General features: G+C 44.8%; 1 protein-coding gene across 1 annotated transcript; it reads left to right on the top strand.

The window, feature by feature from the left end:
* Positions 1-511: 511 nt before the first annotated feature.
* Positions 512-25,914, top strand: TMEM38A (transmembrane protein 38A). The gene is made up of 6 exons (XM_032227380.1): positions 512-1,097; positions 18,495-18,651; positions 20,084-20,268; positions 22,297-22,384; positions 23,348-23,465; positions 24,637-25,914. Exons 1-6 carry the CDS (start codon positions 974-976, stop codon positions 24,868-24,870), a joined length of 906 nt encoding a protein of 301 aa, XP_032083271.1. The 5' UTR covers positions 512-973; the 3' UTR covers positions 24,871-25,914.
* The last annotated feature ends 431 nt before the right edge of the window (positions 25,915-26,345 follow it).

The raw sequence follows: 26,345 nt of genomic DNA on the forward strand, positions 1-26,345 counted from the left end.
TAATACTAAACTTAAGGAAATGATGCTAATATGAATGTGAAAGATGTGGCAAAAGAGGAACAGTGTTGCACAGAGATGTTTGCATAAGGAAAGATGGAACGCTTATTTTTTTAATTAAAAAATAATAAAACTCTAAAAAAAAAAAGAAGAGACCCTGGCTAGCAATTTTCGCAAAGAGGCAAGAAGAAGCGCAGATATTGCGGTCTTCATTCACAATGTAGTTTGTCTGACAGTGTCAACATCGAGAGCTTGGGAAGGGAAGTAGCATTCATCCTGATTTAACTAAAGAGAATCCGAATCGCCGGGAAAAAAAACCTGAACTGGCAAACGTAGCCTCCTGTCTTTTCATGAAATGGTTTCTTTTAATTTATTTTTTTTCAAAGCCGCGGCAAGTGCCATCATCACCCTGGCAACTGGTTGTATTTTGCTTCTGCTGTCCCAACTCTCGCTCGTTTCGGGCAGCGGGGGTTTCCGTTGCCGAGTCCCGGATTTCGTCTCTTGAGGTCCGGCCCCAATTGGACTACCACTGTCCTTCTGTCAAGTCAAACCATTAATCACCCACTGCCGTGGATGTACCTGCCTAGGCCTGTAACAACGTAGAAACGAGCTTAGCCTCGTTTAGCAACCGCGCAAGGTACCATGGAAAGCGGGGACGCCAAGTCCCTCGGTTTGGGGAGCTAACGGCGGCGAAAGCAAGGTCGGAGAGGGATGGGATCGTCTTCCCGGCGGGAGGGAAAGGAATTGCACTCTGCACATGCTCAGCTGCCCGAGGCGGCCCCCCGGAGGCGCTTGCAAGCGGCAGGCCAAGTAAGGAAGGCGGCGGGGCGTCTCCATCTCTCTCTCTCCCTCCCTTGGTTTGGGCGGCCGCTGCGTCCCTGCTCTGCCAGACGGCGGTAGCACCAGCTGCAGCCGCTGGGCGCTCCAGAGGGGCCCGCTTTTCCGCCGCTCGCCCGCTTCGGTTCTCCTTCCAACAATGGACCTGATCGGGGCGCTGGATCTGGGGGATTTGGCGGCCGCTTTCGCCCGCCTGCCCGTCTTCCCTATCTTCGACTTGGGCTACTTCGTAGTCTCCCTTCTCTACCTCAAGTATGAGAAAGGTAAGCGGGGAGGAGAACCGGATCCCCCCCCTTCGCCCTTCCCTCCAGGCGTCTTTATTTATATATTTTTTCTTTTTTTCCCACGGCTAGGAAATCTGTTTTCGGGTGCTGCGAAATTTTCTATCCCTCCCCCCCCCTTTTTTTACTCAATGACCTGCTTCGAAGAGCCTTCTTCATCGTATGTTATTAGTATTAGCACTGATGAATAAATGGTATTTATACCATTGACGAATAAATGGTATTTATTCATCCATAGCCAGCATTTGTCCTTGGGATGCCAAGGGAAAAGTCTTCTCTGGCCCAACCTCTTGTTCCATGCCTCCATCCCCATATCCACCCTGCCCTAGATCCTCCCCCCACCCCCAAGGCAATCTTCCTCTACAGGTTGACTTGGCTTCCAGGATGGGCTTGTTCAAAATGAGTGGGTGGGCAGTGATTTGGACCCAAAAGCTTCCCCCCCCCCCGCCCCCAGCGATGAGGCTATCCTGGGATGAGACCAGAATTGCAGAGCCTGTCTATATAACACTAAGGAAGTTTCAGAATTTGGCCATGGGTCCTAGATTCAAAAGGATAAAGATGGGATTGCAGGAGGTGAAAAGGGCAGGAAAAAGTCTTGTAAAAGTGATCCGGAGCGTCACAGACAAGCAGAAATGATCTCCCTTCTTCCTCAGCGGCTAAGTGAGGTAATCCAGTGTAGTGGTTTTCGTCTCCAGCAGATTTGGTTTTATTTGGTCTTGAAAAGGTGAGAGACGTATGACCAATGCTGAATGGCCCCAAAATTGCCTCACCTATTGGAAGAGGGGTGCAGTGGCTCAGTGGCTAAGACGCTGAACTTATAGATCAGAAAGGTCGGCAGTTTGGCGGTTTGAATCCCTAGTGCCGGGTAACGGAATGAGCTCCCATTACTTGTCCCAGCTTCCGCCAATCTAGCAGTTTGAAAGCATGTAAAAATGCAAGTAGAAAAATAGGGGCCACCTTTGGTGGGAAGGTAACAGCATTCCGTGTGCCTTCGGCGTCTAGTCATGCCGGCCACATGACCACGGAGACATCTTTGGACAGTGCTGGCTCTTTGAAACAGAGATGAACACCGCCCCCTAGAATCGGGAACAAGTAGCACATATGTGCTAGGGGAACCTTTATCTTTATTGGAAGAGGGAAGAGAAAGTGAATGAAAGCAAAGTGGGCCTAAGGAGATTGATCATCTCAACATTCATTTCCCTGGTTGAAGAACTGGCAGCTGTGAACGGGTGAAGGGCTTTTCTTTGGTACAACTTAATCCCCTTTGCCGGGATTTTAAAGTATTGCTTTAGCAGCAGGAGAAGATTTAAGAGCCCTGATTCCAAAGGCAGTTCTAAAATAAGGAATGAGCAAGTGGGAATATTCTCCTCTTCTCATCCACACCAAAAGGATGGGTGTCTGTGAGAAACTTGAGCCCTTGAATCTGAGGCCCCTGGCTTGATGGATGGGTGCAGTTGGTGACCTTCTCCTAGAGAGGACAAGCTGGGTTCCTGCCCATGAAGGCTTAAAAATGGCTGAAATTCCCTAGTGGTTTCATATTGCCCGAGCGGGAATTGTGGGAAAGGAAAAAAAGGAATTGGACCCCAATGATCATCCAATCACTGGGATTCAGACAGAACGTAAAGCCACTGCCAAAGGTTTTCTTCCAGCCTTCTCTGATTTTCCACACTGGCCAATCTCACAATCTGGCGTTTTGAGAATGAGAGTTCAGGAGTATTGATACTGAGTTACTATTCCTTATTGTTAGCAAGAGAACTTGTACGGGCATAGAGGGAAAGGTGGGGAGGTTCTGATAAAAAGAATAAATCTGGATTATTAATGGTAATGTATTTTGGAAATGAAATTTAAAAATAACCAAGTGACCAGAAGTCGTTTCTCTATCCTGGTTAAGCTTCTAGACCTGATTGGTAAATTCAATTGCAGAATTATTGCTTTACTGTTTACAACATCCATTTAGATTATACCATTAGGGCTTCTTTATTTCCTCATTCTTTTTTTTTCCATTTTCATAACATATAATCACATGTATACTATTACATAACCAATATCCTATTGTATTAAGTAGTAGTTACATCAGTTCCTCTTGTCATCAGCGCCCAGAAAGATAAAGACCCATTATTAGCTCTTCTGCTCTCCATACACCTCTTTCTTCTACCTCTCTCCAACCTCCTTTCTTCCCTCCATCTTCCTTTTCTACTCTACTTCCCCTTCCTTTCTCCTTCTCCTCTCTTTGCATTCCACTCCTCCTTATCCTCCTCGTCTCCCCCCCTTACCCTCTCTCCTATCCCACTCTTCATATCTTTCTTCTCTCCTCTGTTTCCCACTCTTCCTCTCATTGGTGTATTTCCACTTCTGAGCAAACTCCATTCTATGTTGATGGTATTTATGCTTCCATATCAATATACTTAACATATCTTAGTTTTAAAGAAAAAATAAGAGAAGACAGTATACATGTGCAATCATATTACATTAAAATTTAACACCCCTCGTCAAGCCTATTATGCATCCCTCCCTCCCTCCCTCGCCCCCAACCCCCATTAGGGCTTCTATCTACTAAATTCCTTTGGAATGAAAGCAGGAAAATAACATTACAAATTCAAAAGGCATGACAGATAATTCTGGTATTACTAGTGATGGCAAGCAGCTATTTAAATACCCTGTTTCCCTCAAAATAAGACCTCCCTGGATAATAAGCCCCATCGGGCTTTTGAGTGCATGCACTAAAATAAGCCCTCCCCCAAAAATAAGCCTTCCCCAAAAATATTGCAACACAGCAGCAGCCATGAGGTGACCATGCTCACCCCATCCTTCACTTCAGAAATAATAAGACCTCCCTAAAAATAAGGTCAAGCGCTTATTTTGGAGGGCAAAAGAAAATAAGACCCTGTCTTATTTTGGGGAAAACACGGTACCACGAGTTATGGTGTTAAAGTATTGGAGTGCAGGTAGTCCTCATGACTAAAATTGGGACTGAAATTCTGTTGGTAAGTGAAACACACCCAATTTTGCAACCTTTTTGCCAGCGTGGGAAACTCACAAAGGGGGAATCACATGATCCTGGGCCACTAATACAATATAGGTACTCTTCAATTTACGACAGAGACTGTTCAAAGTTACAATGGCACTGAAAAAAGAGACTTTTTTATCCCCCTGTCTGTACCTCCTTCCCTGATTGAATTGTGAGCCGCCCTGAGTCCCCTTCGGGGAAAAGGGCAGCATGTAAATGTAATCAATCAATCAATCAATCAATCAATCAATCACTTATGACCATTTCCCGCACTTATGACTATTGCAGCATCCCCATTGTCACATGATCAAAATTTGGCTGCTTGGCAACTGGCTCACATTTATGACGGTTGCAGTGTCCCGGGATTGTGTGATTCCCTTTTGTGACCTTCTGACAAGCAAAGTCAATGGGGAAGCCAGATTCACTTAACAACCGCGTTGCTAACTCTACAACTACGGGGATTCACTTAACAATTCTGGCAAGGAAGGTTGTAAAATGGGGCAAAATACAATGTCTCACTTAGCAACAAAAATGTTGGCTTCAATTGTGGCTGTAGCTGTGCATATCAAGCACCCGACTTGTGATCACATGGCTGTGGAAATGCTGGGACGATCATAAAGATGAGAACCGGTTGTCAGTCACTTTTGTCAGCATTGTCAACATTTCTAACAGTGACTAAATCAGTGTTTCTCAACCTTGGCAACTTGAAGTTGTCCGGACTTCAACTCCCAGAATTCCCCAGCCAGCGAATGCTGGCTGGGGAATTCTAGGAGTTGAAGTCTGGACATCTTCAAGTTGTCAAGGTTGAGAAACACTGGACTAAATGCATCATCATAAGTGGAGGAGTAGCTGTAGGATTGGGGAGGCCAAGGTTCGAGTTCATCATCAGCCAAATAAATTAATTAAGTTAAGGCTTTCTTTATGAGCCCGGTCTACACCGCAACGCTGTTAGTGTGAGGCATAATTACAGTAGAGGACTACATTCACCATCTTGAGTTGCTGAAGAAAAGGCAGGATATAACTCCAATTAAGGAATGCGGTGGCTCAGTGGCTAAGATGCTGAGCTTGTCGGCAGTTTGGTGGTTTGAATACCTAGCGCTGCATACTGGAGTGAGCTCCCATTACTTGTCCCAGGTTCTGACAACCTAGCAATTCAAAAGGACGTAAAAAATGTAAGTAGAAAAATAGGAACCACCTTTGGTGGGAAGGAAACAGCATTCCGTGCACCTTCGGTGTTTAGTCATGCCGGCCACATGACCACGGAGACGTCTTCGGACAGCGCTGGCTCTTTGGCTTAGAAATGGAGACTGCCCCCTAGAGTTGGGAATGACTAGCACATATGTGCGAGGGGAACCTTTACCTTTAACTCCAATTAAAGTGCTCCTTCTTTCTGCAATATAGAAAATTCATACATCCAGATTCACCTTCTTCCAAAGCACCTGTCTTCAAGTGCAGACAATATGAAGAACCTTCATTAGGCTAGTCAAACCACCTTTATCTCTATCTGGCAGGGACTGGAGTGATACGTTGGTTAATCAGAAAGATAAGATTCTTCAAGAATCTCAAGAACCTCCAAGCCACTTTCAGAAGTTCTGCATATTATGTAACATTAAATTCTGGGCAGAAATGACTCACATGCCCCAGTTCATCTTCCCTGAAAGTCATTTCACTAATTATGGCTGCAATAGCATCTCTGGCTTCTTGGTGACTCCTCTCTACCACCACTTGCTGATTCCTTTCTGCAATTAATAGTATGGACTCGCAGCTGCTTCATTGTAGCGTGGAGGGCAAAGCGGGAATTCTTTAGGCCTGTGATGGCAAACCTATATAGCAGAGCCCTCTGTCAGACTCTGTTTTGCTTGCTACACTTGCTTGCTATCGGCTGCCATAGGAACGGGGGGTAGGTGGGTGCATAGCAGCGGTGGGTTTCAAAAAATTTTCGAACCTTCTCTGTGGGTGTGGCCTCCTTTGTGGGAGTGGCTTGCCGGCCATGTGACCTGGTGGGAGTGGCTTGCCGGCCATGTGTTTTCTTTCTTTCTTTCTTTCTTTCTTTCTTTCTTTCTTTCTTTCTTTCTTTCTTTCTTTCTTTCTTTTTTTCTTTCTTTCTTTCTTTCTCTCTCTCTCTCTCTCTCTCCTTCCTTTTGTCTCTCTGTCCCTTTTTCTTTTTTTCTTTCATCTCTCTCTCTCATTTTTTCTTTCTTTTTTATTTTTTCTTTCTTTCTTTCTTTCTTCCTTTCTTTCTTCCTTTCTTTCTCTTTCTCTCTCTGTGTGAGTCTGTCTGTCTGTCTGTCTGTCTGTCAGTGGTGGGTTTCAAAAATTTGATGAACCTGTTCTACCGAACTGGTGCGAACTGGTAGGAACCCACCTCTGGTGCATAGTATTGGGGAAGGGAATTATATTGTATTGGAGGAGCCTTGTTCTCACCATCTTCTGCGCATGCTAGTGGCTGATGATTGGACTTGGTCAAGGCCAACCGTCTCACATACCAACTTGATGAGGCTTTTTGAAGATGCACTCCACATGACACCTTAGGGAGCTGCAGATTGGACACTGGGTTTGGGAATTGGGGGGAAGGGTGCTGGGTAAACATTTGATATGTACATGTTTGCTCCTTTTGGCTCAGATCTTGCTTTCCTTTTGCTGTTTTCACTTCATATCTAGTAAAAGTACTTACTATCTCTATTCAAATGGAGTTGAGGTTTTTCTTTCTTGGATATTGAAGGAGGCATGCTTGACACCCTCTCTGCGGACACGCGAGCCGCCGCCCCAGCTCAGCTCCACTGCTCATATGCGCGTGAGCCTCGCATCAGCCAGCTGATTTTCGGATCTCTGCCACGCATGCATGGGGGGCAAGGTGCATGCAGGATAAGTGCATGGACGCACAGGGTCGGGAGGTCATGTGCACACATGTGGGGGCAGGGGGATGCACACGCATGTGCAGGGGGCAGGAGGGAGCGTGAGGTGGTGAGGTGCACACACACACATACGTGGCCCGTTTTTGGTCTCAGGAGGCTGCAGGGAGGCCTACTAGGCCCAAAACGGGAGATGGGGGGGGAGAGTTGTGCATGCACGCAGGGGGGCAGTAAGGCACGGGGAGGTCATGAGTGCATGTGGGGGGTAGCACATAAGGGCGGGGGCACATGCGCTTTCAGCAAACAATGACAAAAAGTTTACCTATCACTCAGTGGTAAAATTCAATTTTTTTACTACCGGTTCTGTGGGCGTGGCTTGGTGGGCATGGTGTGGCTTGGTGGGTGTGGTTTGGTGGCCGTGGCAGGGGAAGGATACTGCAAAATCTCCATTCCCTCCCCACCCTGGGGCCAGCCAGAGGTGGCATTTGCCGGTTCTCCAAACTACTCAAAATTTCCGTTACTGGTTCTCTAGAACCTGTCAGAACCTGCTGGATTTCAACCCCGCCATCACTACTTTAGGCCATCCACCAAGGCTTGACTTGCCTTAGACAACATGCATTGGTTCAGAGGTGGGTTCCTACCGATTCAGACTGGTTCAGCTGAACCGGTAGTAACCGGTAGTAAACCGGTTGTCTCAGCAGCGCTGTAGGTGCGGCCATCTTGTTTTTCCTTCTGTGCATGCACAGAGCCATTTTTGATGCACTGTGCATGTGTGTGCGTGTGCACGGTGCGTTCCTGAGCGTAATGGCAGTAGGGCAGCTGAAACCCACCCCGGCATTGATTATTTTATGCATTCTTGAAGACATTAGACAGCAATTGGAAGATTTCCCACATGCAAAATTTGATATGTTCTACTAGTACCAGAACATAGAAACCTTATGGCCCTTATTTGACTCCTTTTGCCAAAACCCTGGGCACAATCTCCAGACAACCTCGAAAAATGTTGCTAAATTATAATTTTAATTGTGACAAAAGAAAAAAAAATAGGTTTAGCATTTGAAATGTGTTCAATTAAGTTTGTATCAATCATGTTTTCCTCTCACATTGCTTATTTCTCTGTCCTGGTCTTGCCTACATTTTGAATACATCCTCCATAACATACACTATATTGCCAAAAGTATTCGCTCACCTGCCTTTACTCGCATATGAACTTACTGTAAGTGACATCCCATTCCTAATCCATAGGGTTCAACATGACGTCGATCCACCCTTTGCAGCTATAACAGCTTCAACTCTTCTGGGAAGGCTGTCCACAAGGTTCAGGAGTTTGTTTATGGGAATTTTTGACCATTCTCCCAGAAGCGCATTTGTGAGGTCACACACTGATGTTGGACGAGTTTACATGGCCTACCACTTCGTGACTGAGTTGCTGTTGTTCCCAAACACTTCCACGTTCTTATAATATAGCTGACAGTTGACTGTGGAATATTTAGGAGCGAGGAAATTTCACGACTGGATTTGTTGCACAGGTGGCATCCTATCATAGTTCCACGCTGGAATTCACTGAGCTCCTGAGAGCGACCCATTCTTTCACAAATGTTTGCAAAAACAGTCTGCATGCCTAGGTACTTGATTTTATACACCTGTGGCCATGGAAGTGATTGGAACAGCTGATTCTGATTATTTGGATGGGTGAGCAAATACTTTTGGCAATATAGTGTATATGGAAAAGAAAAGGAAATGTAAACAACACTCACTTTAGACTGAAACTTTATTCTTGCCAACTACCTGGAAATATCCATGTAATTTTCTCTGCAATAGTGTGGAAGTGTTTGCTATTTCCTTCTTTTGGGAATGTCACTCAGAAGTCAAGTGGAAACCTTACCTTAAAAGACAATATTCGCACACCTCCTTCCTGAACAAAAGAAACCAATGTTCAAATGCTTGCTCATTCCCTAGTCTAGATTCCCTCAGCCTCCCTATTCCCTGGACTATAACATGGAACCTGGGTTAGAATCATTGAATCATGGGGTTGGAAGGGATTTGGAGGTTTGGAGCAGGAGTGAAATGCTACCGGTTTGGGCCGGTTCATCCGAAGTGTTAGTTAAAAAATGCTAAAAAAAAAAAAAGTTAAAAAAAGTTCTGACTGATTGCGCCGCACAGCTGATTGTCGCACAGCTGATTGATAGAACTTTTTAAAATATATATATTTTAAAGCATTTTTTTACTACCGGTTCAGGAAAAAAAAATGCTTAAAAAAAGTTAAAAAAAAGTTTCAATCATCAGCTGTGCAACAATCAGCGAAGCGAATCGGTAGCAGACTTCAGAGCATTTAACCCTGGTTTAGATATCTTCTGGTTCAATCCCCTGCCCAAGTAGTAATTGTCCTTTGCCATCTTGGACAAATGGTTGTCCAATCATTTCTTGAAAACCTTCAGTGATGGAACACCCACAACTCTGGGACACTAGCTGTTCCATTGGCTAATTGTTGTCACTATCAGGAAATTTCTCCTTAGTTCCAGATTGGCTCTCCCTAATGAGCTTCTTGCCCATAGCTGCTTCTTCTACATTCAGGTCCTTTAGAAGATTAAACCAACCACCTCTCTTCCCTGTGGCATCCCTTCATGTATTGAAAGACTGCTATCATGTCTCCACCAGCCTTCTTTTTTGTTAAGCATACCTAATTCCTTTAGCTTTCTTCATCGGATTCAGTCTCCAGACCCTTATCATCTTCGTTGCTCTTCTCTGTGCTCTTTCTAGGGCTTCAGTATTATTATTTTTTTGTATCATGGTGGCCAGAATTGGATGCAATATTCAAAGTGTGGCTTCACCAATGTGATATAGAGCAGTGCTACCATTTAAGACAATCTTTATTGTCAGTTTTTTCTGTGGGCACTCTGGCACACATTAAAAATGAAATTTTGTTGCCTGCTCTCAAAAGTGTACACATATGTAACATACATATAGATATGCTATATACGTAGCATATCCCTACACCCTACACCAGTGGTGGTTACGACCAGTACGTCCTGGTAAGGGCATACCAGTGCTTGCCAGGAGGATCGGGTACCGTTCCAGTACGGTGCTCCGGAAGGTCCACCTGCCCACCCAAGCTCCTTACTGGTATTTGAGCTCTTCGGCGCTTCCACGCACAAAGCATACGGCGCCTGTGCGACACTCCGCCGAGCAGCTGGAGTGTCACGGAGGTGTCACAGAGGCATTGTGGAGTGTGTGTATGGGCACACGCTGCACGCGTTCATGTGGTGGACGCCATGCTCAGTTGCACCGTACCGGTTGCAACAGTATCCGGAACCCACCACTGACCCTAACATATAAATACATATAAATGTTAATCACTGTTCATCTGGCATACATAGCGGAAAGAGGAAAACTTGAGAATACACAAGGTTTATATTGTATGTAACAAAACTGTGGCTGAATCTGGATGTTCTGCTTTGGATGCTTAGGTCTACCCCGCGGGGCCGCCCTGGAAATTGCGAAGGACCAGCCTGCGGTGCCTCTGCCAGCAAAAAACAGAGCTTGGGAGGGGCACACACGGCCCTTTTGGGCTCCATTTTCAGCCGCGACAGCCTCTTGCAGCCCTCTGCCAGTGAAAACAAAGTTCCATTTTCATTGGCAGAAGGCTGCAGGAGGATCCCCCCACCCAACCTGCCCAGGCTACCCCAGGTGCCTATGACACAAGTGATGTCAAGTTGGCCATGCTCACCCTGGCCCCACCCACCCCAGCCATGCCTACGCAGCCCCCCAAGATCATACACAACCCTTGATGCGACCCTCAGCGAAATCGAGTTTCATACCCCTGGCGTAGAAGGTAACAAGGAAAATAGGTCGTGAAGAGGATGTGTAGCATCCCAGACAATCCTGCAGAGTCTGCTCAAGCATCGCTTATGTGCTATGTCCTGGACAGAAGGAAGTGAAGTATCAATGATCTTTTCTGCCATCCTCACCACTCTCTGCGCCGTCTTCCTGTCTGAAGCAGTAATGCTTCCAAACCAGACTGTCATGCAACATGACAGGATGCTCTCCATCGTCCCTCTATAGAAAGTGGCAAGGACGGGGAGGAAGATATACTATTTTTATTTGATGCAGAAAATGCAGGCACTACTATGCCTGCTTCACCCATGTCTTGCTGTTGAGTGACCAAGCCAGTCTACTTGTTAGCTGCACAGTCAGAAATGTGATGCTGCTAACCATCCCCACAAGCGAAACATTTATACACAGAGGAGTGTGGCTGTGCCTGCCTTTTCTGAAACTGACAATGATCTCTTTAGTTTTTTTCAACATTTAAAACAAGGCTATTTTTATTACACCAGTTCACCAAACCTTCTACCTCCTTGCAGTAAGCATTCTCAGTTCCCTTGATCTGTTGATGCAGCCAAGGACTGCATTGGCTTTTTTGGCAGCTGCAACACAATGCTGACTCAGAATTTAAGCGGTGATTCATCAGAACACTCAAAGTGAAATACCACTCGCGCATCATCAAAAAATCTCCAAAACCGTAAAGCCTACAAACTTCAAATTTGCCATGTATATTCCTCTTGGCTTCTAGGTGTTCACTAAGAAAGGATTTTTTGAAATGACCATCAGATCATTAGTATTTCCTATATTATTATTAACACGCTCTGATGCTAAGGAGTTCTACTCCCCCTCCCTACCTGAAAAGAAATCTGTTCCAAATGCACAAGCAAAGGAGAGGAGTTTCAGTTTTACTTTCACAGCAGCAAGCAACTTTACTACAGAACAGTTGAACTAAGCCATGCCCAGGCTCCTTCCTGTCTTCTCGCTCACACAGCAAATACGGTTTGAGTTTCCAAACACCCCTCAACTCTCTCACACACTGACAGGACGCTAGCCAGTTGAATACTGATGGATGCTGATAGGCAGAGGCAGATTTCCCCCCCTTATTTTCCTCCTCAGTTCAGACAAATCTGTTCCTTCTATAGTAACACCAGTTAAAGGGAAAAGAGGCAAAAAATGCAGAAAAAGATTTACAGATGCGATTAGAAAAGCAGAAGTAAGGGAAGCTGCACACAAGTATCATCAAACTCATCCCCAAGTCAGTAGGCAGGCTGTAAAAAGATATACATCTAATAACCCCTACATTAATCAGTCACAAATGAGATCAATGCCTTGAGTAAGTATTTGTCTGGTTTTAAATATGAACCTCAGATTGATTACACCCAGAACAAGGTTATTGATCTCGGTTACCCTATGCCTGGTGCCGTGCTCTAAAGTGGCAGGATAAGAGTTCCTGGATATGCTGCACCTCCCTCCCATTCAGCCCTCCCCTCAACCCTTACACACCCTTCTCACCCACCAGCATCCAATGGCAAAGCACTTTCTGCTGTTTGGAAGTATAACGGATGCTTCTAAATGACATTGTTTGGAGGCAGAGCGGTCGAGGAGGGGAATTTTATTCCAACATTCAAAGTACAGGGGCAGGTCCACCATAGGATAGGGCGTATCATGGCGGAGCCTCAGCAGCAGCCTTCATTTCTCCAGATATACTTTGTTGGCGATTATGACAATTAGAGGGACATCAATTGTGGAATCTACCCAGGCTTTGATCCACGACTGGTTAGTCAACTGCAGAAGTTGCTGTATGAACACAAAAAGTATATTCTGTAACTTAAGGCTGCTGTTGATTCTGTTCCTAAGGGCCACAAGGACTTCTAAGTGGTGGTTAATACCTATAGGAAGCCTTCTGGAGAGCACCAAGGTCATTTCAATGCCCCCATGACTACAGAAGTGGATGTTCTCATTGTCGGCCAGAATTTTGAGAAGAGAGATATTGTTCTCCACAGCAGACAAAAAAGGTTGTTACGAATCAGTGAGAAATGAGGGGAAAAGGTCGGGACAGAAAAACATGGATAAGTTAAGAACTGGAAAATATGGTATTATTGTATGATAGGTAGGACTTGGATATGTATATGTACTGATATATACATATATAATGAAAGGGATTAATGGGGAGGTAGATGCCTAAGTAACGGAAATAAACTGTTATTGCTGTAAGATCAAAAAACGCTATGGAAATGACTGTCAGAAATGTCGCACTATGTCCAATGTTTTCAAAGTTTACCTAAAAAAAACCTTTAACAATTTTTTTTTAAGTTAGATGCTGCAACTGTCATAAGTATCCAAAAAATATTATTGGCATCCTTCAGTCTCAAAAGACTATGGTATCATGCTCTGAAAAGAGGTAAAGCTGGAGGGGACTCTCCAGAGCACGAAGCCTGCGTAGATTAATATGGAGGATATTACCCAAGCAGCAGATTCCCCCCTCTCCACATTGCTGAAATAGTCCGATGGAACGGCAGAGCCAATAAAATTCTACAACCAGAATGTGGTTCTACACAGTCACGAACTGCTTCCGGGACTCCGGCTCCAGATTTTGCCTCGAGATTGACTCCTGAAGCCTTTTCCAGTAGTGGATATATAGCCACAAGGCAGCAGAGATTTGTAATCAGAGTTTCCCTTCTCCTAGAACCGGGATGGCGAACCTATGGCACACGGTGGCACGCGGAGCCATTTGTCAGGGCACGCGAGGCATTGCCCTGTCAGCTGGCCAGTACGCATGCGCGCGCTGGCCAGCTGAGTTCAGCCTTTTTTTAAAGCCATTTTTCGCCTTCCCCAGGCTCCAGAGGCTTTATAGGAGCCTGGGGAGGGCGAAAACAGCCTCCTCCCCCCTGAGGCCCTCCAGAGGCTTCAGGAGCTTCCCTGAAGCCTCCAGAGTGCAAAAAACCAGCCCTATGGGCAAACTGGAAGTTCAGGAACAGACTTCCGGTTTGATCGTATGTCCGATTTAAAATTTAAAACCGGCCCAACGGACAAACAGGAAGTCACTGCCGCTTAGGGCATAAAACCCTCTCCTGCCTTCAAAACCGTTGACTGTCTTCTCCTGTAACCCTGGAAATAATGGAGCGTGATGGCAAAGAATGCTACCTACAGCTGTTCCAGTTCTGTAGCGAAGCATGGGCATCCAATCGACTAGTAATTTCTATAAGGAGAAAATAATTCCTGATACTGTAGTTCTTTTATGGATTAAAGATCTGTAGGGTGTCTTGAGGAGAACAGTCCTTCCTACTTTCACTTTGTTTTTAGACCATAGCAAACATATCAGTTTCATTGGAAGTGAGGGAGGGAATCCAAAACCCAATTCCTTTCTAATGGCTGCAGAGGTGAGAACAGCTGCTCTGGAGTATGGGTAATCCTCGACTTACAACAGTTTGTTTAGTGACCTCTGAAAGTTACAATGGCACTGAAAAAAGTGACTTATGTCACACTTAATGACCGTTGCAGCCTCCCCATGATCACATGATCAAGATTCGAATGCTTGGCAACTGGCTCACATTTATGACAGTTGCAGTGTCCTGGGGCCATGTGATCTCCTTTTGCGACCTTCCGACAAGCAAAGTCAATGGGGAAGCCAGATTCACTTAACAACCATGCTACTAATTTAACAGCTGTAGTGATTTACTTAACCAAAGTGGCAAGAAAAGTCTTAAAATGGGGCAAAACTCACTTAACAAATATTTCACTCAGCAATGTAAATTTTGGGTTCAATTTGTGCGTGTGCGTGTGTGTGTTTGTTTGTTTGTCCTTGTTTTAAAACAAATAAAAATTCTTTAAAAAAATAAATAAATTTGGGGCTCAATTGTGGTCATAAGCCAAGGACTACCTGCGGTTCCACCACAAAACCGCGTTTGACTAAACCGCGCTCGACGAAACCGCGTAGCTGATGTCATCAAGAGGGCGACAACAGCGCGGAGACAGAAGCACGCTGTAAACGCTAAACCTAAAATTAACCCCTAAACCTAAACCTAACCCCCCTAAACCTAATCCTAAACGTAACCCTAAACCTAACCCTTAACCTAACCCTTAAACTAACCCTAAACCTAATCCTAACCCTAACCCTAAACCTAACCCTTAAACTAACCCTAAACCTAATCCTAACCCTAACCCTAAACCTAACCCTAACCCTAACCCTAACCCTTAATCTAACCCTAAACCTAACCCTAAAGCTAACCCTAAACCTAACCCTTACCTTAAGTTGAATCGGCTTGCTTTCAAAGCGCTATTTAAAGCGCCCTTCTTTCTCTGCGCTGGTTGTTGTCGTCCTGTTGATGACGTCAGCGACACGGTTTAATCGGGCGCGGCTTAGTCGAGCACGGTTTTGACGGGTCACGCTACCTGCACTATGTATTGGCTGGTTCATTCATTTGGCAGGAGTTAGAGACAACGAAGGGCTGGGTGACTCTTCAACAGTCAACATGTTTATTCTGTAGCATTGTTTCCAATATTGCTGCCAAGCACATCCATGTAGTCCCAGGAGCCAAGGCGGAAGAAGAAGTTACAATTCCATACATGGATCATTAGGATATGTCACTCTGGGATGTGTAGGTCGCCCATCCTTGGGTTGTGCCATAAAGTGACAAGAGTTAAATACTATATTTTAAACAAATCAGCATACAAGCTACATATTTATGACACACTTGAAAGGTTTGAAAGTTTATTTGATCTGTCAATCGTTTACAAGGTACTAAGTATAAGAATAAACATGAGTATGAATGAAATGGGGACAGCAGGACACAGACGGTAAGAATGATGGTGCGCTTATGCACCCCCTTTACAGACCTCTTAGGAATGGGGTGTGGTCAGAAGTGGGTTCCTACCTGTTCGGTCTGGTTCAGCCGAACCGGTAGTGGTATGGCGGCTTGGGTCGCTGGAACCGGCAGCGACCTAAGCCTGCCACACTCTTGAATTGGTTCTCTGCTCGCCGCCATTGCCATCTGTGCATGCGCAGAACAATTTTAATTGAACAGTGCATGCATGCGCGACCAAGCAAACTGGCAATAAAGCCAGCCAGAACCCACCCCTGGGTGAGATCGACAGTAGACAGTCTAATGATAAAGTTTTGGGGATTTGAAGATGTAACAACAGAGCCAGGTAGTGCATTCCAGGCATTGACCACTCTGTTGCTAAAGTCATATTTTCTGCAATTGAGCTTGGAGCAGTTTACATTGAGTTTGTATCTGTTGTGTGCTCTTCTTTTGCTTAAGAACAAAGGCCTGTGATAGTAGTGAGCATTGGACAGAAAGCAGCAGCAGTGCCAGTGTTAGAATAGCTTGTTCAAGGGCATTGCTCACAAGGTACCTAATCATGGCACAAACATGGTTTGCCAACCCCCCTCCCTTTTTTTTGAGTCTGCTATCTGATCTGAACTGATAAAATTCAGATTGGTCTAATGCAGGGGTCAGCAAACTGCGGCTCTGGAGCCACATGTGGCTCTTTCCTCCCTCTGCTGCGGCTCCCGTCATTGGTCGGCGCCACAATTTTGAGAGGAGCGTCCGGTGGGGGGTGGAGAGAAGCAAAGTACGCCAGGAGAAGACTCTATGACAAGGGGAGGGTTTTCCAGTTGTCTCCACAATTGATAGGGCTTTCGGTTATGACAGGTGGAGGAAAAAGTAAGCCGCGCTAGGAGGAGACTCTATGGTGGGGGGACTGAACTTCTGGTCAGCTCCAGAATTGAACAAGGGGCTTCTGGTTAGGGCCTTTGTGGCTGCTGGTGTTTTCTTTTTTGTGGAAAATGGGTCCAAATGGCTCTTTGAGTGTTTAAGTTTGCCGACCCCTGGTCTAGTGGTTAAAGTGCTGGCCTAAGGATCAGGATACTGTGAGTTCTAGTCCTGCTTAGGCATACAGGTATTCTCTCTGGGCCCAACCAGGGGCGAAATCCAGCAGGTTCTTATAAGTTCTGGAGAACCGGTAGCGGAAATTTTGAGTAGTTCAGAGAACCGGCAAATACCACCTCTGGCTGGCCCCAGAGTGGGGTGGGAATGGAGATTTTGCAATATCCTTCCCCCAGGAGTCGGGTGGGAAGGGGATTTTACAATTTCCTTCCCCTGCCACGCCCACCAAGCCACGCCCACAGAACCGTTAGTAAAAAAATTTGAATTTCACCACTCAGTAAATAGTGTGTGGTAAGCTAAGCAGCTAATAAACAAACAAACAAACAAACTTAAGCACACATTTCCTAGTTAAAGCATAATACCACATATTTTTAAAGCTAAAAACATTAACCTATTCTTTAGAGCAGTGTTTCTCAACCTCAGCATCTTCGACTTCCATGCCTAGAATTCCCTAACCAGCACCTGGCAGCTGAAATTGCCACATCTCAAAAGCTGCTGAGATTGACAAACATTGCCTTAAAAACACACCAAGGAAGAACGTTTCTAGAAGAAAGGATCCCGTTTGCCTCCTTGGATTTTCCTGATTTCTGGTCGATTTACTACCGTTTTCACAGGTTCCAATTCCATGCTCAGTCCTTAGCTTCCTGAGGCTTTGGATTTCAAATAACAGTTTTCTCTCTGGAAAAAAAAGGGGGCTTTTTAGAGACGGTTGGCAGCCCGGAGCAGGGTGGGGCCGTGAGGGGCAGAAAGAGGGGATGGTTTTGTGGAAGTGGCAGGCATACGCGAGCACCTGCGACCTTCACGTGAGTGTGGTTGTAAGCCCTTGTGATGCTCACTCGTGTGGGGCTGTGCATACACGCAGACCAGCCGACCACTCACATGGCCTGGTTGAAAATAGGCCGAGGACCGGTAGTGGGTCACAACCCACAGGTTGGCGATCCCTGACCTAGGCAAGAGGAGATCAAATGTTTTTTAAGCTCAACCAGAGCAACGAGATAACATTCAAAAGTGGCTCAAGCCTCAAGCACATTCCTGCCTGATGCACTAAAAGAGGAGGTGCAGCAGTATCAGATACACGAAATTCAGTTTTTATAGCCAATCTCAATAACAAAATGTTTAAGCCCTGACTTCCAAGTCTACTTTGTATGGCTAAGACAGTGTTTCTCAACCTTGGTAACTTGAAGATGTCCGGACTTCAACTCCCAGAATTCCTAGCGAATGTTGGCTGGGGAATTCTGGGAGTTGAAGTCCAGACATCTTCAAGTTACCAAGGTTGAGAAACACTGGGCTAAGAAGAGATCTCCCTGTTCTTTGTGCCATTAAGTAGGAACTCTCCAGTGGTGGGTTCCGGATCCCATTCCAACTGGTACGGTTGGAATGGGCCCGGCGTCAACCACATGGACATGCGTGGCATGCAGGCATCGTACTGCAACACCTCCGCAAGCCTCTGCGATGCTCCAGCTGCTTGGCAGAATGTCGCGCAGGCGCCATACGTGCCATGCATGTGCGCGGAAGTGCCAAAGGCTTAAAGGACAGGTAAGGAGCTCGGGCAGGCGGGTGGGTCCTCCGGAGTACCATACCGGAACGGTACCCAGTGCTCCGGGCAGGCTCCGGTACGCCTGTTGCGTACCGCCTGCAACCCACCACTGGAACTCTCCTGCTGGAGAGAGTTTTAAATCTCTCCTGGGAAGTAGCTGACTGAAGTAAGCAACCAGAAGGGAGGGACTGAAGTAAGTTGTTTCGAATTTTTTCAACCTAGGACAGCAGGATTTGAACCCACAGTTTTCTTCTCCTCCTTCTATCTCTACAGGTGCGGTGGAAATGTCCCGGAACAGCCCCCTGGCCTCTTGGGTCTGTGCTATGCTGTATTGCTTTGGTAGCTATATCCTTGCTGATCTCCTGCTCGGAGAATCCCCTATTGATTACTTCAGCAACAACTCCAACATACTTCTGGCCACAGGTGTCTGGTAAGGCCACCTTCTATGACCTAAGGCTAGGCCCCAATGCAGAGCCAGGGTTTAGGAATAGCAAGAGGACTTCTATACTGCTCCATAGTGCTTTACAGCATTCTCTGATGGTTTATACAATATCATATAATATAACGTTATATTGCCCTCAACAATCTGGATCCTTATTTTACTGACCTTGGAAGGATGGAAAGCTGAGTTCATCAGGATTGAACTCTTGGCTGTGGGCAGAGTTATCCTGCAATACTGCATTCTAACCACTGCGCCACCAGGCCCCTTTTCACTCCATTTCTCCTTTTGATTTCCAAAAGAAATATTAAAAAAAAACAGAATGAACATAAAGATGATTCCAGGTTAATACATATACTTGACACATACCAGTAGCTGAAGTTGTTAAATTGTTAGTTTCACATTGCTATTGTGGAGGAAAGCAAGGAATTACTACCACTGCCAGGTTGTGCGTATGAAGGATAGATATACTAAGACTTCTCCTTCCAGGCTTCCCAAACTAACATAAGAAGAGATAATTGAGAATCTTGTGCTATAAATCTAATATGGTTGTTATGGAATAAATAATCATGTCCTGGATTCTGTCTTATCAGCTTATCCTATCGGTCTCTCTCTCTCTTTATATCTATCTATCTATCATCTATCTATCTATCTATCTATCTATCTATCTATCTATCTATCTATCTATCTATCTATCTATCTATCTATCTATCTATGATCTATCATAACCATCCATCCATCTATCTATCCATCCATCCATCATCTTTGCTAATCATCTAAGGGATAGATGGATGATGCTGAAAGATACATGGATGGAGAGATTGACAGGTAGACACATGATTGAAAATGGAGTGTGGATGTCTTTTAAAAGCCATGGTGTTTTAAAGTAATGACATATGGGTCCTCACATCAGTATACAATGATACAATTATATGGTGCCAAATGACATCCAATTCAAATGTATCTGTTATTTATATGATGATTTCAAGATGTATGTTGTTATTGTCTTTATTGCTACACATACATACCCACCCACCCCCTCCGTTGTTGAGTGGATAATCTAAACAGGTCAGTATACAGTATATTAAACATATATTATCCACATAGCAATGATTAAGTATTCATTACCAAAACTTTTGCTAGATGATAAAGGAGGCAAAGTTTAATTCGTAAATCAATTGGAAAAAAAATACCTGTACAAACAAGAAGATAAGGCATAGAACTATAGCAATTTGATTTTTTTCCTGCAGTAGTCTGCTCAAATATTGCCTTTTTAAGGCCACCAATAGAGTCTCCATCATGAGAGGCTGAAACTCATTTCTTCTCCCCTCACTTCCTTTTTTTTTTAATGTCACCCTTGTTGATGTCAGAACTCTTTAAACCCAATGACCAGTATCATTTTTAATTCTGCCTTGCCTTTCAGGTACCTAATCTTCTATTGCCCGTTCAATTTATTTTACAAGTGTGTCAGCTTTCTGCCTGTCAAACTGATTTTTGTGGCGATGAAAGAGGTAGTCAGAGTTCGCAAGATTGCTGCTGGTGTTCATCATGCTCACCACCATTACCACCATGGTTGGTTCATTATGATCATCATTGGATTTGTCAAAGGTAAGCTCTGTCATTTCAGCATTGTGGGCCCATGTGGTATTTAGAAAGGTGGTGGAGTGGCAAGTATCAGAACTGTTGAGATGCAGTTTAGGTTGAGATTTCTCACCTTCTGTGGAAGAAAGGCAGGTGGTTATATTCTTTACATCTCAGAGAACATGTCTTCCTGCATAAAACAAGGACGGAGAACCTATCACTCTCCAGATGTTGCTGAATTATTACTTCTAGCTATTCCAGACAGCATGGCCACTAAGGAGGGATGTTCAGAGTGACAGGTCATGAACATTTGGATTGACACAAATTCCCAGCATGGATGGCCAAAGTGAAGCTCTTATGAAAAACTATTCTACAAATAAGGACCACAATTGAGAAGCTTCTCCTCTTAACCTTGACTCCACCCTTCATTGTGATGGTGGTGGGGAACTACTAAACAGTTTTTCTGTGGAGTCTAAGGTTCTATTTTGGTTGAAGATGGTGGTCCTGAAACTATCTTGATGACCAGATTCCTGCTCTAAACCCCCAAACTGAAATGGAATGTTGGAATGCAATTCCAGGCATGTTGCGTTCTTCCATTCTCCTTAGATTACCCCAAAGCTTGGTGAGATGCTTAAAACTAGGACAACAAGGAGACCTCTGAACTCTTTCCTTTATTTTTGGCAAATACAGTTGTCGAACACAATAAAAGGGTTTCCTTTCATTGAAGATAGAGTAACACCCAAAAAATGCTATCTGAAGATACAATTCTATGAATCATCCTTTCAAAAAGATCAAAGGAAATAAAACTATCTTGGCCCTGTTCACATACCTGGTATAGCCCCACCCATCTTACATTATTAATCAGTGAAAATTGACAGTGTGAACAATTAATCACTGTTGGAATGACTTGCCTTCAGAAGTTGTGTGCTCCATCACTGCGGGCTTTCAAGAAAATATTGGACAACTATTTGTCCGGGATGGTGTAGGGTCTTGAGCAAGAGATTGGATTAGAAGACCTTCAAGCTCCTTTCCAACTCTATTATTATTCTGTTCTATTCTACATAGGCAAAGGCAGTATTTCCAGTGGAACTCTCCTCAGGCTGCTAGATACAGAAATTATAGAGATCACACAAAGGTTCATGACTGAACCATCTGTTACCACTCATACACATTCCCTCCTGAAGTAGAAATTGAACCAAGAAGGAAGAAATCATGTTCTTTTCTGCTAATAAGTGATTTCATCTATCAGGCTATAAATTCCACCAAGTTAACTCTTCCCTACTAATCTGGACTGGAATGCTTCTGCCGCAAGGACATTTTAGTTATAGAGAATTGCTTTAAATCTGATCAGATTCTTTGTCCTTCAATACTTTCTCTTGTGACTGGTAGCTTCTCTCTGGTATCTTATTTTAGCTAGAAATATCAAGATCAGGCCTGAGATCTTTCAAATGAAAAATTAGTGCTCTATCATCAAGCCATGGCCAAAGCTTTAAGACACCGAACAAAACTTACGTTCCAAATTCAAATAATTTGAATTGCCCTGTTCTGAGTTCAAAGTCATTCTTTGGGGGTACAATTGTTTTGATTATTCTGGTTGTGATCTGGGAACAGAGGTGCTTTTAACCTGCTGTGTTTCCAAAATGATTGAAGCAGCCTACATCACACTAAAATCCTGTGAGGTTTCAAGCCCGTTTGGCTTCAAAACACTGCAAATTCCAAATGTTTGTTTTTACATTTTTCTGTACTGTTTTTCTTTGTCTAATTCAAAGCAATCAGAAAATAGAACAATCAAACTTCTATAAACTTCAGGCAGGGGCTGTGGCATCGCTATTTCATATTTTCAATTTTTAAATAATAAACTTAGAAATGGGCATTGCTTTTATTAGTCATAATAGTAAAATTGCCATTTCCTTAAAGGAGCTCAATATTTTCCTCCTTCGTTAGATTACCTACTTTGACAGGAATTACCAGTGAGCTTAGGAAAATGGAATTCCACTTGCCCACATTCTCGTCGCTGGTGTGTTTACAAGTGTGTTACTGTCTTTCTGTTCGTAGGTTCTGGAGTTGCCTTGATGTCCAACTTTGAGCAATTGCTGCGTGGCATCTGGAAGCCAGAAACAAATGAGTTCCTTCATATGACCTTGTGAGTAGAGAAGCCAAAGTGTCTTCTGGGTAGAGATCAGGAGTGGGTTTCAAAAAAAATTACTACCGGTTCGGTGGGCATGGCTAGGTGGAGGGGGCATGTGAATGAGTGGGCATGGCCAACTTGACATCACTCACGTACACTCAGTCACATGACCCCCCTCCCCCAAGCTACACCCACCAAAACGGTGGCAAAAAAAATTTGACAAGGGGGGAGTGGCGCCACGCTGGGGCTCTTCGCTGTCTCCCGGACGGATGGCGCTGGGGGCGAGCCGAGCAGCCTGCTCTGGAAGTGGCAGCTGTGGCTGATGGGCTTGGCCCTGGGCTCTCGTTCCATCTGCCCAGGATGCTCCTGCAGCCAGCAGCTGGGTGGAAAAGAATCCTCTGATCCTCTGGTACTCAGACTGAGTGGCATTTTTGCCAGCCAGCTACTTCCCACCTCCAGTCAGCTTGCCGTCCGATGGATGCGGGTGGGTAAGCGAGCTGCGGCTGGGGGACCGGTTCATGGGCGTGGCCAGCCTGCCACTACTACTGGTTCGGAGAGCCAGCCCTAATTTTTACTATCGGTTTGGCCAAACCAGTATGAACCAGTAGGAATCCACCTCTGGTAGAGATCAATCATGTCATAACTTATGTGGAAGGAATCTGATGATCAATGGAAATGAGAAAAATCAATAGTAATCTGATAGGGCATTCTCAGAATTCAGACTGTTTTCACTGCCTGAGGTTGTGGGTGCTCCCATCACTGGAGGTTTTCAAGAATACAGGCAGTCCCCAACTTACAACCTTTCCTTTAGTCATCATTCAAAGTTCCGAAGCACTGAAGTGACTTATGACTATTTTTCATACTTATGACCTTTGCAGCAGTCCCTCCAAAAAGCATGTTCTTTCTCTAAATTTTGGATTGATTTATTTGAGTTGGAACCCCAGCTGTGCTTCTCACGAAGGCTTTCTTCTCTTGCAGTCCATCCAAAGCCAGTCTGTATGGAGCACTGCTCTTTACTCTTCAGCAAACCCAGTGGCTTCCCATCTCCAAAGCTACCCTTATCTTCTTCTTCACTATTTTTATGATCATCTGCAAGGTAAATTCCTCTACTCAGGCACACGTGAGCAGTTGGGTGGATTGAAGGAGCCAAATCCATTTCTGTTCACTAGATGTTCTTCAGAAAGGCAAGGAAGCCTTCAGGCCCTGGACTCATTCATTGTATTAAACCATGGTTAGTTGACTACACTACAGTCCTTGATTTATGCCTCACACTAAGCTATTCTAGTGTGATGGCTAGTCCCCCCCAAAAAAGGAAAAAAAAATTAGGAGTGACCTAAGAGCAGTATTCCAGTATTTGACGGTCTGCCACAAAGAAGAGGGGGTCAAATTATTCTCCAAGAGGGCAGGACAAGAAACAATGGTTGGAAACTAATCAAAGAGAGAAGCAACCTGGAATTAAGGAGAAACTTCCTAACAGTGAGGACAATTAATCAGTGGAACAGCTGGTCTTCAGAAATTGTGGGTGCTCCATCACTGGAGGTTTTTAAGAAGAGACTGGACAATCCCTTATCTGAAATGGTATAGGTTCTCCTGTTTGAGGACTGGATTAGAAGACCTCCTAGGTCCCTTCTAATTCTATTCTATTCTATTCTATTCTATTCTATTCTACATGGTTTAGATATTCCCTACAATTCACTAAGTCAAAGCTAATAAATCTCACTATGAACTAACAGAAGCATCTGATAGAAGCACAGTGACATCCAACATATTCGTGAACTCAAATTATGATATTAGCATCAGTCACTTCATTGACACCAATGATATATGTATAAGTCACATCACCGACATCATTTGCACGATGAGGTCACAATATACATGACATTACACTCTTCTCCTACAAATGGACTCCCGTGTGAGTTAGAGTGAGTTTTGAATTTCTAGAGATATCAAAGGACGCCTGGCTGGTGTAGCATAAGAAATACTGTTGGGTGCTTAACAAGGGAATCCTTTCCAGTAGCCTTTCAACAGTATAGCTATGTGCACTGGTAGCTCTAGGTTGGAATTGTGGTGACCAACACCAGCACTTCATTGAAAAGGCCTTGATTGGCCAAGACAGGAGATTCGGGTACCAACCTTGGTGTGAGGAAGGGTAAAAGGAGTGGGAGGAAACACAGGTTGGAATCACTTTGCTTTGTTGTTGCTGCCTGAGCGATGGAAAACCTGGCACAGGAGGTGACCACTAATGGAGCTTTTTCCTTGTCGTGCAGGTGTTCCTGACAGCAACTCACTCCCATGCCTCCCCATTTGCCCCTCTGGAAAATGTGGTGTGTCCCATCCTCTTTGGCTCTGCATCTGCCAGTCATGATAATCACCACCACCACCACCACCATCATGGAGGCTTGCAGGAGCCATCCCTTCCGTCGCCACCTCAGATGCCAGCCAAATCAAGGGAGGAGCTCAACGAAGGAACTCGGAAACGGAAAGCCAAGAAAGTAGAATGAGCTTCAAGAAGACTGGCGGATCCATCTGAAGCACCGCAACTTTGCTGCAAACCTTGTGGGACCCGTGGCCTTCCAAAGACATGGTTGGAGGAAGCTCCTGGAAAGACCAGTCCTCTTCTTCTGGCCCCTGCCATGGTTTTCCTGCCCTGTCACCTGTGAGGCGCAGAACTATTGTCCGAATGGACCTTTCGTTACAGATTCTAGCTCAACCTCTCCTCTCCTCTTGGTCTCCTCCCCTTCCTAAGCCGCACCAGGGGAAAAGCTGGGGTGTGTTTTGGTGTCTCCTCCATATGGCAGAGAGAGAGAGAGAGCTTCTTACCCTGCAAAACTACCCAGGGATCTTCAACCCAGGCCATCATTAACAGTACCCTAAGGCCATTGATACTTTTCAAGGGCAGAGAAGCGTTGCAGATGGAGTGACTGGCATTTCACTCTCTACATCAATACTTTGGATGTCTTACTTGGTTGCCATTTGTATAAAGGCCTTGAGCATAGGAGAAGACCATTGCTGCTGTTGCTACTGCTGCTCTTTGGGCTGTTGATATTTGTGTATGTGTGTTAGCATGTTGCCATTTGTATATACCTCTCCAAAGTTTGATGAGTTTTGCTGTAGGAAAGGAAACCAAAGCAACTACTGAGTGTTTCAATCCTAGCCACTTTGCCAAACACTGTGAGACATGCATGTAAATTATTTATTGATTGATGCTCCTTCCCCGGGGATAATTATTTATTGTTGCCAAGGATTTTAAGCAGTTTGCTTCCTCTTACCATGTCTCTTCTGCAAACAGTTGGGTTGTTTCTAATGAACTGATTTGGATTCTGTGGTTGTTTTCCTCCTTCGATTAAGAGATGATAAGAGTGAGGGGCTATTATTGGCAGAGGGGAGAATTAGCTTCCAGCAGCTACGTAAGCCTGTAGGATGCCTAAAGAATTCGTGCATATGAATTATGGTTTATTTACAGATTTTGTCTAGGAAGTCAAAGCTAGTCTGTACGAATAATGGAGCCATGGTGAGCAGTGGTTAGAGTGCAGCACTGCAGGCTATGTCAGCTGACTGCTAGCTGCATTTCAGCCGTTTGAATCTCACCAGGCTCAAGGTTGACTCAGTCTTCCATTCCTCTGAGGTGGGTAAAATGAGGACCCAGATTGTTGGGGGCAATAGGCTGACTCTGTAAACCCCTTAGCAAGGGCTGTAAAAGCATTATGAAGCGGTATATAAGTCTAAGTTCTATTGCTAGCTGCAAAATCTCCTTCTTGCCTCAAAGTAGCCGGTTGTCAGCTCCTGAGATGACAAAGGAGACTTAAACTCTGGTTGGGGCATAGAAGGAGACTCTTGATTGGCTATCACAGGACTTCCCCTGCTTATCATTTAGCTCTGACAAAAACATCCCACTGCAAGTGATCTTTTTTTCTGCTGTGTCCTCATGATGTTGCCTTCAGCTTCTCCACAACGCGTCCTCGAGGCGACAGAGTCA

The sequence above is a fragment of the Thamnophis elegans genome, chromosome 1 (genome assembly GCF_009769535.1).
Source record: "Thamnophis elegans isolate rThaEle1 chromosome 1, rThaEle1.pri, whole genome shotgun sequence".
Classification (NCBI taxonomy): Eukaryota; Metazoa; Chordata; class Lepidosauria; order Squamata; family Colubridae; genus Thamnophis; species Thamnophis elegans.